Source organism: Mirounga angustirostris, unplaced genomic scaffold (genome assembly GCF_029215605.1).
Source record: "Mirounga angustirostris isolate CCGP_5_RB_7025 unplaced genomic scaffold, mMirAng1.0.hap1 SCAF_4, whole genome shotgun sequence".
Classification (NCBI taxonomy): domain Eukaryota; kingdom Metazoa; phylum Chordata; class Mammalia; order Carnivora; family Phocidae; genus Mirounga; species Mirounga angustirostris.
The window spans coordinates 48246162-48266526 of NW_026991712.1; the positions used below are offsets into that span (position 1 = coordinate 48246162).

The 20365-nt window shown below is 37.0% G+C and overlaps 1 protein-coding gene and 1 pseudogene across 5 annotated transcripts in view; one reads left to right on the top strand and one right to left on the bottom strand.

Moving 5' to 3' along the window:
- WWP1 (WW domain containing E3 ubiquitin protein ligase 1) overlaps positions 1-20365 on the bottom strand; it is a 114285-nt gene that overhangs the window by 80413 nt on the left and 13507 nt on the right. For 2 of the 4 annotated variants that reach the window (XM_045896283.2, XM_045896277.2), the window contains exons 2-3: positions 12614-12709; positions 2183-2273 (exon numbers count right to left, since the gene is read on the bottom strand). In XM_045896283.2, coding sequence (XP_045752239.2) covers positions 2183-2252 — 70 coding nt within the window. In that variant the 5' untranslated portion in view covers positions 2253-2273; positions 12614-12709. Of the gene's footprint in view, positions 1-2182; positions 2274-11798; positions 11985-12613; positions 12710-20365 lie in introns of all 4 variants that reach the window. The other 2 variants (XM_045896280.2, XM_045896282.2) reach the window with 2 other exon arrangements.
- LOC129046420 (eukaryotic translation initiation factor 4B-like) lies at positions 6494-10748 on the top strand (annotated as a pseudogene). Its single transcript, XR_008507674.2, has one exon. The product of XR_008507674.2 is annotated as a eukaryotic translation initiation factor 4B-like (transcript).

Sequence of the window (20365 nt, forward strand, 5' to 3'; positions counted from 1 at the left end):
CAATCCAAAGCTTGACAACATATTTTGATGAGGCTATGGGGAAACAGGCGCTCTCTTAGAAAGCTGGGAACAGAAAATGGTACAGACCCTATAGAGAGGAATATGGCAATAACTGGCAATACTACATGTGTTTACTCCCCGACTCAGCAATCTCATTCTAGGATCCTATCCTAACAAAATATGAGCAAAAATAAGAAATGACATTTGCATAAAGCTATTTATTGTAGCACTATTTGTAATAGCAAAAGAGTAGAACCATGATGTCCATCAATAGGAGACTAGTTGAATTAGCTCTGGTATATCTATTCAACAGAGTATTTCTTGTGCAGCAACAAAAAGGTATATACCCTATTATGGAGCAAACTTTAGGATATTACTACTGTTAAATGAAGAAAAATCAAGTGCAGAAAAGTACCTAAGAAGTGGCAGGCTTGGAGGAGATATATGAATACATATACTGTATATATCTGCTTATATTTTCAAAAAGCAATGGAAAAATAAACCAAAACTAATAAAAATGTTTACATACATTTTTAGATAATGGAGAGAGGTGGAAGGGATGGCATGGAGTAACCAGGCCTCTTCAAATGTACTCTAATTTAACAGTTTTAACTCCAGAGCCATATAAATGCTTTCTTTACATGTAATAAACAAAACTAAATAAAAATAAATGAAAGCAATAAACCTAACTGATTATCCAGTTGGTGGTAAAACCAAATGGAAAACTGCTTTAAGTTACTTTCAAATGTGGTATTCTGACTATACATCCTAAGAGGGGCAGGGGGGAACTCACAAAGAAATCTTAAACTGCAATGAGTGGGCCTGTTATTTTTAGTAATTTTAATGTTGCCTCTGTGTGTGTGTGTGTGTGTGTGTGTGTGTTAGGATAACACAGATATAATTATGTTACTGTCATTTGGAATTAAGATTTTTGGGCTAAGAGAAAAGAGATAGAAATATAAAGTCAAATAAAGTAAAAATAACTTTTTTCTCCTTTCAGTGGAACATGGTACTTAGAGACCACAGCTATTTTGAATTTGAAATATCAGCATGAACTCAGGATTTGTTTTTTGCTTTCTAAGACAATAAACATTTCCTTGCTCTGGTCACTGAAAACTCCTAGAAACAACTGATCTCATAGCAATAAGTACCAAAGGAATTACAGTATCTCTTCTTACTCTGGCTTCAATCCCACCCCTCCTGAGACAAATATAATTTCTAATATTCTAATCACAGAGCCGCATACATACCCCTCCTTTTTTTACATCCACATGGTTGTATACTATGCATACTACTCTACACCTTTCACTTAACAATATTATCTTAGAACCTGGCTCCTTTGGATACATATATTTATTTCATTGTCTAACTAGGATTCCGTTGCCAGCCTTTTGCTATTACAAACTCTTTCCCTTCCTCCCTCTACCCCTCCAATATATATTTTACCTCCAGGTGTTTTTTTATCTTACAGATATTTATATTGTTTATATATAATGAATTATCTGAAGTCTTCTAACCAAGACTCTCCCATCTTCTGCAAATGTTCCTTCTCCCTCTAATGCTTTCTGCTGCCAATCTAATCTGAGATGAATTGACTCCTCCTGCAAGAATTAAAAGTGTTACGCTCTGTAGGTTCTTGTCTTACCCTGTTCTCCTGTGTCTGCAGGCCATCTCAGATCCCAAGCAGACTAAAGAAACTTTCCTCTAAGTTTTCACTGCATCCAGTTAATAGTCACTCTGCATGGTAATTCTCCATATAAAACAAACCTGTCTCAACACTATACAGTAAATTCCTAAAAAACTGGGGTCTTGTGTTTTCATTCATGTAATTCCACTTAAATATTTGCCAATGATTGGATGGGTGAATAGATGAAAAAAGGCCTTCAGCATCCTTCTCCATCCTAATAACCATTTAAGGACCAGTTCAAAGTTGCTTATTCTAATACCCAAATTCTCCCACCAGCAAAGAAGATATATCTTCTCTGCATCCAGCTCAGGTTCAATAAATATTTACTGAATAAATAAAATACTTTCAGAAAGTTTCTACCTTTAAGGCCTGTTGCAACAAATACATCACAGTATGAATCTAAAAGAAAAGATACTTGCGGAATAAATTTGTTGAATTAGGTATTAAAGTTTCATCAGGGAATCACTATTTTAAGTTATTATGAAAATAACTTACCAGTTACCTGTAACTGTAACCTTCCATTGTGGTTATTACTAGTATCAGATCGTGGTGAAGCAGTGGCCATGTCCCAATATTCAGCTTATACCTATTAAAAAGTTAATTTATTCATGTGTTAGACAAGAGTATAACTTTCAATATGATTCAAACTGTTTGAATCAATTAAGAAACCAAATCTAATACAATATTTTCAACTCATCAAATGACATATTCACAGCTGTCCTCCATTTAAAATTAAAACAGTACTATAAGCATTACAGAAAATATGGCCAATAAACCATATCTGGGTCAATGTGAACAAAATAAATGATGATACTAAGACTCCAGCATTACGTGTTGATTGACTGACTGATTTTTATTATGCTCAGTTAGCCACCATATAGTACATCATTAGTTTTTGATGTAGTGTTCAATGATTCATTAGTTGCATATAACACCCAGTGCTCATCACCACACGTGCCCTCAATACCCATCACCCGGTTACCCCATCCCCCACCCCCCTCTACTTGTTGATTTATAAATAAACATACAATTTTTATATGTTAGATTATATACTTTATTTACTTGATAGCTTACTTATCTAAACTATCTAAGTAAATTGCCCCTTCATCTTTTAATACTTCAGTGTGTATCTCCTAATAAAAATACTCTCTTAAATACAATAGGACGATGATCAAATTCAGGAATTTAACTAGTACACTACCATTCTCTATTATATAGCCCACATCTGTAATTTCATCAACTGTTCCAAACAAGACATTTTATCATAACTTTTTCACCATAGTACTTAGTTCAGATTTATATACTGCATTAGTTGTCGTGTCCCCGGTAAATTTTACATGTTTCTTTTTATAATTTTCTTCATGTTCTGCTTCATTCCTCCACTTCAAATTTTACTTTTTAAATAAAATACAAAGCTGAGCTACTTTGGCTTTCTTCTGCATGACAAATATTTTAAGGCTAAAACTTCTATCCACCCTTAACCTACTGAAGGATGAAGTGGAACATTCTGGTCAAGATTGAGAAATACTAATGAATATAACGTTTATCTTGTTTTTTCCTGTTGGTAGTATTTTCTATGCTCCATTTAGATCCTTCCTCCAAATTCAGGAATCTAATCCTCTAAAATCATTACACTCTCTTATTTATAGTTGCATATATTATGTGCCTGTATATATGCACATATGTGTATGAAAAGATAAGATAAACAGTTGCGTACTATTTGGTTAACTATTCTAGTTAATATATATTCACAGATTGTGAGATCTCATTCAGGCCAATGCTGTCATTCTGCAGATGAGAAAACCGGCTCAAGGATTACATCGCCTACAGGTACATCTGCTGTCATGTGCATATGAGAAAACCAATGGGAATAGAAAGCTTTAGATAATCAATGAACAATGAAGAAAATCAACAGAAATTGAAGGTTTTCAATATATATATCAGTATATACTAAATATTTTGAAAGAAGAGACTGGACACAAAACAAGAGACTAATGTGATAGCAGAATTCTCAACAGCAACAATGAAGGCATAGAAGGTAGAGAACACACTTATCTACGAAGAACTGAGACAAAAATTATCCAACCATCAAAATCTCTTTGGGGAATATGGAAGGCATTAGGACACTGCCAGAAAAACCAACAGAGAGTTTATCAGCAGTAGACCTTTAGTTTAAGAGAATCTAAAGAACATGTTTCATAAAAGAATAAAATTACCACAGAAGGATACTCTAAGACACAAGAAGGGAAAGATAAGCGAAGAAACTGGTAAGCATACAAATAAATCTAAATAAATAGTGTCTGAATAAAATAGCAACATCTTATTATGGTATTTAAACAAAACCAGTATAAACCATTAATATATGGAACAAAGGAAGAGAAGCATATCGGGGAGGGGCAGGGCAGGGGAGAAAAGGATAGGAGTTAATTGTGTAAATCCTTGCATTGTTCAGCAGAGGGATTATAATCTGGTTTAGTTTTAGAAATTCTGCATTCCCAGCAGAATTTCAAGGGTAATCATAAAATAATAGAGTATAACTTCCAAGCTAGTAGAGTAGAAAAGAATTTTAAAACACCAACAACTCAATCAATCCAAAAAGTCTGGACAGAAAAAAAAGCATAAATAACCAAAACTATCAGAAAGCACAAAGTAAGAGAGTCCAAACATAGAAATAATCACAACCAAATACATACGGATAAATTCAAAAGATAAGAGATACCTACTAAGTAAAGACACTGATAGAATGAAAGCAAAATACAGATGATATGATACTTTATGTGGAAAACCCAAAAGACTCCACCCCAAAACTGCTAGAACTCATAGAGGAATTCAGTAAAGTGGCAGGATATAAAATCAATGCACAGAAATCAGTGGCATTCCTATACACCAACAACAAGACAGAAGAAAGAGAAATTAAGAAGTTGATCCCCTTTACAATTCCACCCAAAACCATAAGATACCTAGGAATAAATCTACCCAAAGAGGCAAAGGATCTGTACTCAGAAAACTATAAAATACTCATGAAAGAAATTGAGGAAGACACAAAGAAATGGAAAAACATTCCATGCTCATGGATTGGAAGAACAAATATTGTGAAGATGTCAATGCTACCTAGAGCAATCTACACATTCAGTGCAATCCCCATCAAAATACCATCCACTTTTCTCAAAGAAAAGGAACAAATAATCCTAAAATTTGTATGGAACCAGAAAAGACCTCGCATAGCCAGAGGAATGTTGAAAAAGAAAAGCAAAGCTGGCAGCATCACAATACCGGACTTCCAGCTCTATTACAAAGCTGTCATCATCAAGACAGTATGGTACTGGCACAAAAACAGACATGTAGATCAATGGAACAGAATAGAGAGCCCAGAAATGGACCCTCAACTCTATGGTCAACAAACCTTTGACAAAGCAGGAAAGAATGTCCAGTGGAAAAAAGACAGTCTCTTCAACAAATGGTGTTGGGAAAATTGGACAGCCACATGCAGAAGAATGAAACTGGACCATTTCCTTACACCACACCACCACACACAAAAATAGACTCCAAATGGTTGAAAGATCTCAATGTCAGACAGGAGTCCATCAAAATCCTAAAGGAGAACACAGGCAGCAACCTCTTCGACCTCAGCTGCAGCAACTTCTTCCTAGATACATCGCCAAAGGCCAGGGAAGCAAGGGCAAAAATGAACTATTGGGACTTCATCAAGATAAAAAGCTTTTGCACAGCAAAAGAAACAGTCAACAAAACCAAAAGACAGCTGACAGAATGGGAGAAGATATTTGCAAATGACATACCAGATGAAGGGCTAGTATCCAAAATCTATAAAGAACTTATCAAACTCAACACTCAAAGAACAAAGAATCCAATCAAGAAATGGGCAGAAGACATGAACAGACATTTTTCCAAAGAAGACATCCAAATGGCCAACAGGCACATGAAAAAGTGCTCAACATCGCTCGGCATCAGGGAAATCCAAATCAAAACCTCAATGAGATACCACCTCACACCAGTCAGAATGGCTAAAACTAACAAGTCAGGAAACGACAGATGTTGGCGGGGATGCAGAGAAAGGGGAACCCTCCTATACTGTTGGTGGGAATGCAAGCCGGTGCAGCCACTCTGGAAAACAGTATGGAGGTGCCTCAAAAAGTTGAAAATAGAGCTACCATATGACCCAGCAATTGCACTACTGGTTATTTACCCCAAAGATACAAATGTAGGGATCCGAAGGGGTAGGTGCACCCCGATGTTTATAGCAGCAATGTTCACAATAGCCAAACTATGGAAAGAGCCAAGATGTCCATCGACAGATGAATGGATAAAGAAGATGTGGTATATATATACAATGGAATATTATGAGCCATCAAAAGGAATGAGATCTTGCCATTTGCAACGACGTGGATGGAACTGGAGGGGATTATGCTGAGCGAAATAAGTCAAACAGAGAAAGACATGTATCATATGACCTCGCTGATATGAGGAATTCTTAATCACAGGAAACAAACTGAGGGTTGCTGGAGTGGGGGGTGGGGTGGGAGGGATGGGGTGACTGGGTGATAGACACTGGGGAGGGTATGTGCTCTGGTACACTCTGTGAATTGTGTAAGACTGTTGAATCTCAGATCTGTACCTCTGAAACAAATAATGCAATATATGTTAAGAAAAAAAAAAAGAAGATAGCAGGAGGGGAAGAATGAAGGGGGGGAATCGGAGGGGGAGACGAACCATGAGAGACGATGGACTCTGAAAAACAAACTGAGGGTTCTAGAGGGGAGGGGGGTGGGAGGATGGGTTAGCCTGGTGATGGGTATTAAAGAGGGCACATTCTGCATGGAGCACTGGGTGTTACGCACAAACAGTGAATCATGGAACACTACATCTAAAACTAATGATGTAATGTATGGTGATTAACATAACAATAAAAAAATTTTTTAAAAAGAATGAAAGCAAAATACAGAAAAGAACATACTAGACAAATATAAAAAAAAAGAAAGCTGGGATTAGTGATAATAGCATGCAAACAGCATTATTAAGGAGAACAAAGAAAATGATACAAGGTACAAATAAGTAAGTAGACCTAAAACTGTAAATTTGCATGCTTAAAAGAAAACACTCGCCAACATAGTGGCCTAAGCAAAAAAGATGGGGAAGACTATCTCCCAAACAGACTTCCTGGCTGAGGATGGTAGCACTGGTGGGGGAAGCATGTCTGTCCCCAAACCAGTAAGCTGGACTGATCTGGAAGATGTTTCAAGCACGTAGCACAATAATGATGACAGCATGTATAAGGCACCTGCAACTGACCACTGCTCCACAGGCTGCCTGGCAACCTAGTATCAACCAGAACCATCTTCCCAAATTGCTACTCTATGCTCCTTCTCTAGGGAACACAACTTGTGATGTGACAGAAGTCTACATTAAGGAATTCTTTAGAGGATTAAATACCAGTGTAGTGCATTTACCATTTGAACCCAGCAAGCCAGAGAGGTTGAAAGGTTTGATCCCATGGAGTTTGAGAGCCTGCCTTCCTTGCTCAGTACCCTGAGCCTCAATGAAAAGTCTCTGGTTAACAAAATTTCAATGGACACTCCTGATCAAGCTCAAGAGAGAGACAAGGATGCTCATTCTTTTGACTGAGCAAGAAATCGGGATTCTCACAAAACATCCAAACAGCCTGGATGACTACCTAGAAGAGGTGATGACAGCTTTGAAGGCAAACATCATAATCATTATGGAGGCCAGGATTGCTGTGATGACTAACACAGCAGAGACTACGACTGAGGCTATGACTCCAGGATTAAACAGCAGCAGAAGTATATACGGTAGTGGGTACAACAGGGATGATGACTACAGAGGGAGTGGGACCACCGGGAAGACCAATATGATAGACATGATGTTTAGTTGAGGAGCTGCAAAGACAACTATTCTGGGGATGATTACATGTGATGACAGAGGTCCCTCTCAAAGAACCAAACTGAATCTAAAGCTTCAGAGTACTCCTAAGGAAGAGGACTCCTTGGCTGGCACTTCCCAGTCGAGTCAAGCAGCTCCTATGTTTGGAGCAGCAAGGCCTATTGACCCAGTTACAAGAGAACAAGAAGTAGAAAAGCAGCTACAGAAGGAACAGGAGAAATCGTAGCATCAGCTAGATGAACCAGAACTAGAATGACAGCCTTAGAAGAAACACCCAAACTGGCAAAGTGAAAAAACTCAGAAACAAGAATGGTCAAGGACAGGAAGTTTCTCATCTCAAACTGGGACCTCAGCTGCATCAGAAGTCAGAGCAGGATGCACAAAGGAGAGAAAGTGAGAAATCTGGAAAATGAAATACTCAGTACGGCAGAAGACTGCCACTCTCCAACTTCTAATCTTCCCAAACCTGATTAGCTGCTAAAGGTAATGCTGTCCCCTCCATTAAAAGTGGATGCTTGGGTGAAGTGAAGTGTTAATTCTTATGCTTGATTTCAGAGCTCAAACAGAACAGCAATCTCCTAGAAGGGAAGGGGGAAAGTAGCTCCAGCTCACCATCTCAGGAAGGATCAACCTGAAAAGATAAAAATAAACTAGATGAGGTGAGAGTGTCCAAAAAGTAGAAGCAGGAAGTCCAGCATGGCCCAAGACATGAAGGGAACAAAGACAAATGGAAGGAGTCTGAAAGGAAACATGGCAAAAAGGATCAAAATTCCAAATATGGGGGCTCCTGGGTAGCTCAGTCGGTTAAGTGTCTTGATCTCATGGTCCTGAGTTTGAGCCCCACGTTGGGCTCCACACTAGGTTTGGAGCTTACTTAAAAAAAAAAAAAAAAAGTCCAAATCTGCACCTGAGCCAAAGACACCTGAAGAATCCAGCCTGTAAGTTCAGTACTGTAAGTATTCCACTCTCCCAGCTGATGGATAAGGTTAAAATGAGGGGGAAGATTATACAGAATAGACCTCCACATCCTGCACTTTTTCCTGCTCTCTAGCTACCCTGAAACATTCCTGAACAAATCGAATATCTATCCAAACAAGACAAAATATCCAGACAAACTCACCATCTCTTGGCAAGGGGAAAAAAGCCTCAAAGGACTTTTAGAACTACAGGAAGAAATTTACAAATTGGCATTGCTGTAGGTGATTTCAACACAGTCCAATTTTTCATAGGTCAAATAAACCAAAAAATAAAAATAAAAACAAAATGATGAAAAAGCAGGACTTAACAAACATATATAGGTATAAGGTTCTATAACCTTATACCCAACTGTTAGAAAATAAACATTCTTCTCAAGCATAAATGAAGCATATAGAAAACCAATACATACTGGTACATAATGAAAATCTCACTGAATTTCAAAGAATATGTATAATGTTGTTCCTAGGTGCTGACCATATACAATTAAGTAAAAAAAAAAAAAAAACCAATAGGGAGCGCTTGGGTGGCTCAGTTGGTTAAGGGTCTGCCTTTGACCCACGTCATGATCCCGGGGTCCTGGGATTGAACCGTGCATTAGGCTCCCTGCTCAGCAGGGAGTCTGCTTTTCTGTCTCCCTCTGCCCCCCCCTCGTGTGCACACACGCTCACGCTCTCTCTTGTAAATAAATAAATAAAATCTTAAAAAAATCAATAATGGAAGATGAATTTTAAAAACACAAATAGAAAAAAACTTCTAAAGATTTCATGGGTCAGAAGAAACCATGCTGAAAAAATTTTTTAAAACTATTAAGAACTGAATGATATCAAAGGTACCATATAAAAATTTGTGGGATACAACAAAAGTTAACTTAGAGGCAAATCTATAGCCTTAAACACTTATACTAGGAAAAGAAGAAAGGCTGAAAATTAGTAAGTAAATAGGCCAATTTGTTAACCTAGAAAGCAATCAACAGAGTAAACCCCAAAAAAGTACAAATAATAAAGAAAAGAAACTAATGAAGTAGAAGAAAGGTAACAGAAGTATTAACAAAGGGGAGGCTGGGTGGCTCTGTCAGTTGAGTATCGACTCTTGATTGCAGCTAGGGTTGTAATCTTGGAGTCGTGGTATTGAGCCCTATGTTGGGCTCCGTGCTCAGCATAGAGTCTGCTTAGGTTTCTCTCTCTCCCTCTCCCTCTACCCCTCCCCCCGCTTGTACACATGCTCATGCTCTCTCTCTGAAATAAATAAAATCTAAAAAAAAAAAAAAAAAAAGGATTTAACAAAGTTAGAATTCTTAGAAAACACTAAAAAAATAAATGTCTGACAAGACTGACGAAGGGTAAATAAAACAAAACAAAATAGGAAGCCCCAAAAGAGACCAAGGTATGTAAGGACATCCTCAGGTAACAGATGTAACAATGCAGATCTGAGGAACAAGAGGGACAACTAAATAATACTGAAATTACCTATATGGAAAAACTAAATTGGATCCTCACATCATATACAAAATCAATTCAAGATGGATTAGTGATGTACATATGAAAGACAAACTTTAAAATTTTTAGAAGAAATTAGAGCAGAAAACTACTGTTTTTGTGCCCTGCCAGAAAAAGATTTCTTAAACAAGCATACCAACCAAAAAAGAAAAGTGTGAATATTTTGACTATGTGGAAACCAAGAACTTCTGTCTATCATAAAACATAATAAAGCAAATTAAAAAGATAAGCTACAAACTGGAAGATATTTACAAAACACAAGCTGATTAAAGATTAGTATTTAAACTATATGAGAATGTCTATAAAAAAACACAAGTAGTCAAATGGGCAAAAAACTTGAACAGGAATTTTATAGAACAAGGAAACTTGTAAGGCCAATTAGTATATGAAAAGATGCAAAATCTCATTATTCATCAGTGAAATACAAGTTAAGACCACATGAGATGTTATTTTTAAACTTACTAGAAAAATAAACTCACTAGAATGATAAAAACTAGAAATGTTGACAGTACCAAATAATGGCCAAAAAAAAAAAAAAAAAAAAAGTAAAGAAGGTGGTGGCTCCTATAGAATGCTACTAGGTGTTTAAATTGGTAAAATCCTCCTGGTAGGTGTTAAAATTGGTACAATTGCTGGAAAACAATTTGGCATTATCACATAAAGTTGAAATTTTGCACGTCCTTCAGTGAGCTTCTAGGTACACAGTATAGAAATTTTTGTACTTGTGCGCCAAATGTAAGCATACTTAAAAATAACAAAAAAAAGAAAAAAGAAAAATACTCAAATATCCACTGGTAGAAAAATGGTTAAATGAATTAGGCTAACTCACACAATGGAACATTATACAGCAGTGAGAATGAATGAACTATAGCTGTAGGCCACAACATGAATGGGTCTTAGAAACATAATAGTGAATGAAAAAAAAATACAAATGGAGTTCTGAGTACTAACATCTTCCTCTCACTCAGTCCCACCTCAAAGATTTAACATTCTACACTGAGGTCATCAAGAAATGTTTCCAACTCTTAAACACAAAGAAAGAAATGAGTTCTCTTGGCAGTTATCATGACCTCATCTTTTCCCATGCATTTCCTTTGAAAATACAACAATTCCATGATTGAGAAAGAAACATGGAGACGTTGTAGATCCTGAGTCTCAAATGCTTACACAGTCAACAAACAACTGAATGAAACCCACTGAAGAAATGCTGAGGTCCAAAGGGAAATTAGATGACAAACTGTCAGTCTTCCAAGAAGTACACTGTGAATCTAATCGAAACATTTCTGCACAAACTAAGAAAACTTAGTATGGAAATACTTCTGCTATATTTCTACACTCTGGATAAAGCATTTTATTTTGTATGTGGTGCAGCAATAACTACACAGTCCAGAAATAAGTCTCCAGCACTATTTTGTTATAAACTTGGATGTGCACACTGAAATTTTTCTATGTATTCTTTTATGATACTTGAATGTTTTCTTTGGAATGTATAAAGATTTGTAAAATAGGTTTTCCTCTATAATAAAATACCATTTGTGCAAAGTTTACAAAGGCTATAAACAATTATTAAACTCAAAACAAAAAAATACATTTGTGGTATTATAATTTTAAAAAGAGATAAAAAATTTCAGAATAGCAGTTACTTCAGGGGTTGGGGAAAGACAGGAACATGCAGTTACAGAGGTGCTCACAGGTAGCTCTTCAACTGTATTGGTACTGACCTAGTTCTTAAGTGGTTGGTTCCCAAATGTTTGTTTTTATTATTAACTTCCACATGTTACACATATTCTGGCATGTTCCAATTACAGAATTTTTAAAAATTTCAAGAATGCATGGAAGGCAAGGAAGTAGATAAAGTGCAGATCACTAATTCATCAAGTGTGATGGTAAGGGAGCATGTCTATAGCCTGTGCAGGAAAAATAGGAAAGGACAAAGCTTTCACACAGATGATGTGATTAGTCTTCCAAAAAAACACAATTCTTCCTCTGAACAATGGATGAAGGATCTAAGGAAAGGTAAAGATATTAATTCATTTGGAGGTAGATTAAAAGAAAATTGAGGAACCTTATTAGTCAATTAGAAAGATAACTGATGATAATAAAGAAGATAAACAGGCACAGGATTTGTTATTTTGAGTACATGCTCCTGATAATCAGTAACTGCAAATTTAAACTGCAAAACACAACATAGTTCAAAAATGGTACCTTTTTGCCCTAAAAGGGGAGGAATAATGCAAATAAAATAATCAAATTCAACATACAATTAGTTCCCATACTTCATTTAATAACATAAAGTTGTGTGACACTTAAAATACAATGTACTGCTATATATATTTTTTAATCTGGCATTATAATAACACTGTATGAGTAGGGAGGTACTATTCTCATCTTACAGATGAGGAAATTGTGCCTCAAAAGTGTTAAAAGTCTATAGTCTTATTTTTTATGACAATGTAGGTGTAGAGGTATAATTATCAATAAATGGAGTTTGTGCTAGATATAGTCTTAGTTAAAAAAGAAGTTGCTCATCACTTACTATGTACCAGGAACTGTGCTAGACACTGGGGATATAAAGATGAGTAAGACACGATTCCTTCTTTCAAGGAGCTCATAGTCTAGTGAGGAGACAAACCTGTAAACAAATAAATAGCTTTCAGTGTTACAGTTACTAAAACAGATGCAAAATGTAAAGTAGTACATCTGGGGCACACAAGAAAAAGTGGGTAATTCAAACTACAGGAATCAGGAAAGGGTTCACAGAAGATAACCAATCTTAGAATGAACTGTGTCTTGAAGTATAATTCTTTAAGAGAAAACTACAGAAAGCATGGAGCATTCAGAGAGCTATTGGAATGGCTGAAAAATGGAAAGTAAGGACAGTGACAAGTGATAAGGCTAACAGGCTAACAGAGTATTCTAAATTGTAGAGGATTCTATGGAATAGTTTATACGGCATTCAAAATATAGCAAGCATGGTGGTTTATTGGTTTTTTTTTTTAAAGATTTTATTTATTTATTTGAGAGAGAGAGAATGAGAGAGAGCAAGCGCACAAGTGGGGTGAGGGCCAAGAGGGAGAAGGAGACTCCCCGCTGAGCAGGGAGCCCGACGTGGGACTCCAGGATCATGACCTGAGCCAAAGGCAGTCACTTAACCAACTGAGCCACCCAGGTGCCCTAAGCATAGTGGTTTAAAGTTTATCATAAGGTAACTGATAGACACCAGTGGGTTTCAATAACAGAGAATCACATTCGAGAAGAGTAACTTTGGCAGGAGTGGGGTTAGATTTAAAATACTGAGTTTATCTGAACCAGAGCAGGTAGCATGAGGGAAAAAACTCAGGAAATATATAAGATCTTTGACTAGATGGTTTTGGGACAGCTGATGGTTAGAAAGGATTCTGAACAACTAAAATTTCCCACTTCACTCTCTGGGTGGATGAAGGTGCCACAACCAGGATAGGGAGCAGAAGAGGAGCAAATTGTGGGAGACAATACAGTACAAAGTTTAAGAGCCAACTCCTCAGTCATACTATTTTGATTTCATCTATCCTACCACTTAACAGCTGTGTGACCAACTATGGCAAAAGGAAAAAACAAAGTCTGAGTTTTAACAAACTTTTGAGCAAATTGGTTATTCATCCAAATGAATTTAGGTCATAAACTATGCCCACAGTTATATGTAAGCTGATTTTGTCCAGCTCAAGCCTTTAAAAATGCCACAGAATTGTATGTTATTATTCAACTACAAAGAATAGAGAGTCCTGAATATAGATAATTAACTATGCTTCCAGTCTTCCAAGGTTATAGGCCTATTGAATCCCCACTTAGAAGATGTATCTTAATTGCCTGCTTACTTCAAGATGGCCTTTTTTTCTAAAGATTTTGTCAGAGAGAGAGAGAGCGAGAGAGCATGCGTGCACGCACACACACAGCAGGGGGAGGGGCAGGCGGAGGGAAAGCAGGCTCCAGGCTGAGCAAGGAGCCAGATGAGGGACTGGATCCCAGGACCCCAGGATCATGACCTGAGCCCAAGGCAGATGCTTAACCGACTTGAGCCACCCAGGCATCTCAAGATGGCTTTCTTAAGTAAAGAAGACTTCTACTTTCAGAAGCAATATTAAGAAAAAAGAACAACAAATCTGATCCATTTCGCATGCTATGCATAGGATCAAGGCTTGGAAAAGCCAGAAAACTACCATCACATATCTATCTGCCTGGATCAATTTCACACGTAACTGACTGCCTAGTCTGTAAAGTGGGCATGGCAAGGACACAAAAATGGTGGAAGACAAAAGTCCCAACTTCAATACCTAGTCTAGTTTTGAAGACAGTATTAATACATAGTAAACATTTCAGTAACAAGACAGGATGGTACATAGTCAGGTGCTGGAGATGTTTCATCTAATGAATGTGGAACTTGGAAGATCAGAAAGCCCGCATTTAAGCAAAGCTATTTATCAACTGCACAAAATTTAAAACTCAATGAAAGTGGCCAATATATAGATGAAAAAAGCAGCTTCCCTGCCCCTAAAATATCCAAGACTTAGCAACTCTAAAGCAGAAAATAAGTATTTCATAAAAGCATAGACTACAAAATAAGAGACTTAATTTTAATAATACAGGAATGTTACTTCCATATAGATATCATTTATAAAAAGGTATTGTCGGTCATTTCAATTCATTTATAAAATGGGACCGTTAAAGAGAGGGTGACTAACTTACAATGATTTGCCAGGACTATCCACGTTTTAGTTCTGCTCCCACAGAAACCTCTCACTTCGGGGCACACCAGGGCATTTGGTAACCTTAGTAAACAATATAATGGCTCTGTGTGGGCAGCTTTTTTGATGTATCTCAAAGAGATTTTTCTTGTAGAATCCTGTTACAATAATAAAGCACAATCCTGTTAAATTTTGTATTTCGGGATGACCTAAATATTCAGAAAGGAAAAACCAACTTTACAGGGACTACAACTCATCAGCAGGCTTCAATATCACACCACTAGGTCTACATGTTGGGAGAAAGGAAAAGGAAGGAGCAAGAAGTTTTCTCAATACCAGTGTCTTTTAGCCCTCAGAATGGTTTACTTTTACCAAACTCCAAATAATTACCACTGTGGTCTCCTAAGGATCCAAAGACGTTTCCAACTTCCTGAATAGCTTCTTAATACTCAGGCCCTGTTCTTCCCCACACCACACCATCATCCTTACTCTTATCTCTGCATGTATGCCAATAACTCCATGGCCTTGTATCCCAGTGGCCAATCTCATTCCACTGACCAGCAAGGCTGTCCCCAAAGCTCTACCACCACACGTTTCCTTTACAATCTGTCCACTTAACTCAGGGTCTCCAGTCTCTCCAGCTCTTCTCTGTCCTACCAGCACCTAGTGGCAATATAATCACTACTCTCTGTTTTCATAGCACTTCGCAGTTTCAAAATTTCACAAACATTTCTGTTTGGAAGAGAAGCTAGCTGACTTCTTAAAAAGTTTACTTGTCCACACTGACCTAAGTATCACTGATTGATCCTCTTAAATGCAAAACACAGGAACATCACCCTCCTGATAATTTACAAGTGCCACTGGGTAAAAAAAAAAAAAAAAAACCCAAACCAAAAAAACCCCACTTTTAAACTCTGTCATTCCAGTGACTTATAAAGCACTTGCAGTATCTACCAGACAAAGGACAAATAAAGATGGGCATCTACAGGTACTTTGTAACTTCTGACTATGGTTTGGTATCTATCTTAATCTAAAAATGCCTATCTAATCACAAGTTCTAATAAACTCACCTTTCCTCCATCCTTCTGTACTTTCAATTTTAAAGTCTGTTTTAGTGAACTATATTATGGCACTTCACAGAAGGAGCACAGGAAAATTTTTTTTAATGAAAAAAAATGTATGTATCTTCAAAATGCCAAATTTCCTAAATCACTATCTCCAACTCTTATTATTTATCTCCACTCAATTACAGATTTTCAACCAGAGGAGGTAAATACATTAATTTTCCCAAACCTTTTGGTTGTTTTCACTCATCCTCCAATTTTTACCTCTACTTTCCCATCAACACAATCTAGACCTCTTTTGACTTTTTTCTTCAAGATATATCTTGTATCTCCCATTTCATAAATTCACTCTCCCTATTTTTAAATCTCACTTTCTTGTGTACAGTGAGTTTATATTCAACTGTATCTTTTAAGTGTTATTCCTCTCAATTACACAGATAATCTGCTTTACCATAAACTGATCTGAAAATTTTTTCATTAATGTTATCTACTGCCACTTCAAGCTAACAAGCAAAAATAAATAAAAATCTTAACACTGAAATGTATCATACACATCACAATTTTAATTTCCTGATAAGCACTAAATCTTGATCCATCTGTAGATTCCCTTTTTATTGCCAATTTTAATCATTTCCAAACTATGTGAACTCCTTGCTCTCAAAATTATTCTATGACCAACCTAAACATTGGTTATATAGTTATTATAAACTTCTTTCCCTTCCTGAAATCAAAAACATCTGCACTATTATTGTATATCCTTACTGAGACAGTCAAAAGCCTTGCTGATTTTAACCTATGCCTCCTCAAATTACCATGGCACACACCCTAATGAACTGCTGCCCATTAAATTCCTACAATTTACTCCCTCATTGCTCTTCACATAAAGTTTACTCTATTGACAGAAAATCATGTCCAATAGTCAAGCTATTTAACTCAATTCTCTTTCTCATTCTAGTTAGTTCTAATCAAGTTACTTCTAGATTCTGGTTACTTCAAATTCCATCTACTTCCTTGCCTTCAAATCAGCCTGCATCGCACCCAGCAAGAGCCCAGTCACAGCACAAACATGATCACAGTAACTTCCTTTTCTTATCAAGGTGCTTGCCCTCAATTGATGAGAAATAGTTACAAAATAGTTACCTATCCAAAGCAAAACTAACCACCCATCCTTTCAAACAAATGTGTTTCATATAAACTTCAGCCAGCAAAACTTCTAGGGTCTGCTGGCCTATACAGAATGCAAAGTCCCTCCAAAAAAGGTACTAAATAATTAATAGAATTTGGACAGTAGACTAGAGGCTCAACTAGCAATAACAATGACACACCGAAATAAAGGCCAGTCCAGAGGATCAAATAGCAAAGATATTTATATTCTGAGCTGAAAGAAGCGCCAGGTTTGCTCTTTTCCAAGTCCGAGGTTAACAATTTTTTAAAAAAATTACACTTACTGCAAACTTAATACTCTAAATATCTAGTAACGTTTGAAGTTACAGGAAACACAAGTCAAGCCCTGTCAACAACTAAACTGTCACTTGTAGAAGCCTTTCAGTCTGTTTGGTGGTCCAATTATTTCTAATAAAGTGGGGGAAGTAATAAACTATTGAAAATAAGAGACTATCATTTACCAAAGTCTAGTTTGAATTTGGATTTGAATTTCTACTCCCATGTTTACTAAGAGGCAGCATAATAGTGGTTAAGAGTGCAAATTCTGCAGCCAGACTGCCGAGATGCAAATCCTGGCTCCACCTGACTACTACATTCAACTTTTGGCAAGCTTCCTTACCTCACAGTGCCTCAGTTTTTAAATCTATAAAACGAACTGATACGTACCTTATGAGTCAATACTGACAAAGCGCTAAGAAAAGTACCTAGCACACAACAAACAAACTACATATTGGGCATTTCTTTTAACAATTCTTCTGAATTAAGTCATTCAGCATATATATACCAGACACGTTTTCAGCTGTGTTAAACAGTAGGAATACAAAAATCATCTGAGCTACGCTCTCTGCCCTCAGTGAGTTTATAATTTAGCACTGAAAACAGGCAAGGAAATCAGCAGCTTTAAGCTCATTGACAGGGTTGTGCGGAGTACTAAAGAAGTACAAAAGAGGAGCACATAAATCAGATTTGGTGGGAAGAGGTGAAGAAATGTCAGGAAAGGATTCGGAGATGGTAACAGTAAGATAGGTAAAAAGACAGAACTGTCCACTGGGCAATATGGATGTTAGCAGCAGGCCCTTAGAAAAGGCAATTTTAATAGAGTGGTAGGCCCAAAAGCCAATGGCTTAAGAAACCACTGTTTAGATGTTTGACTGTAAAGGAAAAGACAGATACAAACTTAAAGGGAGGCATTCATAGGTTTGTTTTTAATGGAAGATAGAAGAGACTTGAATGTATTTTCAGACAAGAAGAAGCTGAAGTCATAAAAGAAATGATGATTACTAAGACAAGATCTCTGAGAAGGCAGGGTTAGTTGAGATTTAACAGAGATATAGACATAAATAGCCCACACTGAGGCTAGACAGAGAAAAGAAATGGGTGAGAATGCAGATTATCTCTGTGTCTGAGAAGAAAGTTAAGGAGGTTTTACCTACCAACTTCCTCAATGAAGGAGGCAATCTTTGAGACACTGGGAATACAATGGTCAATAAAAATAGACAATATTACCTGTTTTAACAGCAATATGGCTAGGTAAGGAATTAGAGACAAAAAGAGCAGAGACTTGGGTCCAGGGGAGTAACAGTACCAATCCCCAGAGACATGTGAATTTTTTTCCACTTCATTTTTTTTTTTAAGATTTTATTTATTTATTTGGCAGATAGAGACATAGCGAGAGAGGGAACACAAACAGGGGGAGTGGGAGAGGGAGAAGCAGGCTTCCCGTGGAGCAGGGAGCCTGATGCGGGGCTCGATCCCAGGACCCCGGGATTATGACCCGAGCCGAAGGCAGACGCTTAAGGACTGAGCCACCCAGGCGCCCCTTTTCCACTTCATTTTTAATAGTTCATGTTTAGAAGCAATGACACTAGTCCTACATCAGACTTCTTGCTTGGCAGGGAGCTTGCTTCTCCCTCTGCCTGCCGCTCCCCTTGCTTGTGCTTGCCCGCTCTCTCTCTCTCTGACAAATAAGTAAATAAAATCGAAGCAATGACACTTATTGTTAGAGCCATTTAGAGCATAGGTTCCAGAAGAGAAAAGGGAATACTCTAGCTACTATCAAACTACTCCTGGTTATTCAAATGCATCATGTATACATATACTCTTTGCCACCTTCATTCATTAAAATTCAGCTAGAGAAAATAAGATAATTGGTATTCTCCAGAAAAGCTCTTTACCCAAAGCTCACTAATGACATATTTCTAATCCACTACCAGTTTTCCCCAACCTGGCTGCATGTCAGAATCATCTGGGGAACTCTACTGGGGGCCTGAGGTGATTCTCACAGAAACATATGGGTACCGTCAACCCTGATCTACCTAATTTCTAATCACAATTCAGCTCAAGTGTCATCTCTCCAATTTTTGACTAGTTAGCTACTACATGTTTCGTAGTACTGTAACCACGTTTATTTCTTTATCTCCCTTATTACACAGTAAATTTATTACAACTCATCTTTATAATTCTAGCCCCTAGCCTAGTGCTCAGCCCTTACTAAACACTCAACAAATGTATGTTCAATGAAGATTCTACAATTAATAAAACATTAACCCTGTAGAACTAGTTAGGGAGGTTAGATTAAAAAAAATACCCACTTGGCACAGAACTAAAACTTTAAAATACCATAAAGAAAATCCTGTAAGATCTTATAGACCACCTATATCCTCTCGCATCTTTGCCCTGATAATTCTGGGCACCAAGTCCATATCCACCTTACCAATGTGATTTCATTGCCACAGCCCACAATAATGGCACAATACAAAAATATCCAATACAAAAGTAAAGCATAAATGTTACCTAAAATGCTCATTTGACTTATTAAATACTTAAACATCCAAAAGTATATAAACAAGAGAAAGCTCAAGTTCCAAGTTTAAACTTGAAAACTTCTGGCCCTAACTATTTTATTCAAAATAATTCAGAAGTCATATGCTAATGCCCAAATTATATATCAACTGGACTCTAAAAGTCTGGGGGGAAGATGGCTGCTTAGAACACAGTACAAATTTCCCCAAAGAAATGTTATAAATGGTGGTAATATAACAAGACCAAGCTACAAAAGCCTACCAGACCCATAACAGCTGAACCACTTGAACTGTACAAGGAAACCTATTGTTCCACAGAGATGTTTCTGAGCTTCCACAAACACTTCTTTGTGTGCATATGCACTGTTATTGCAAAAATCAAAGCAAAATTCCAAAATAAATTTCTGACACTGAGAAAAAGTACTGAGAGCATTTTGCGTGGTGCCTGGCACACAGAAATTACTCAAAAAACTATAGCTATTTTTATCTAGAATCCTTGATTTCTACCTTTTGTGTTCCTCAAAATAGCTTTATTTTT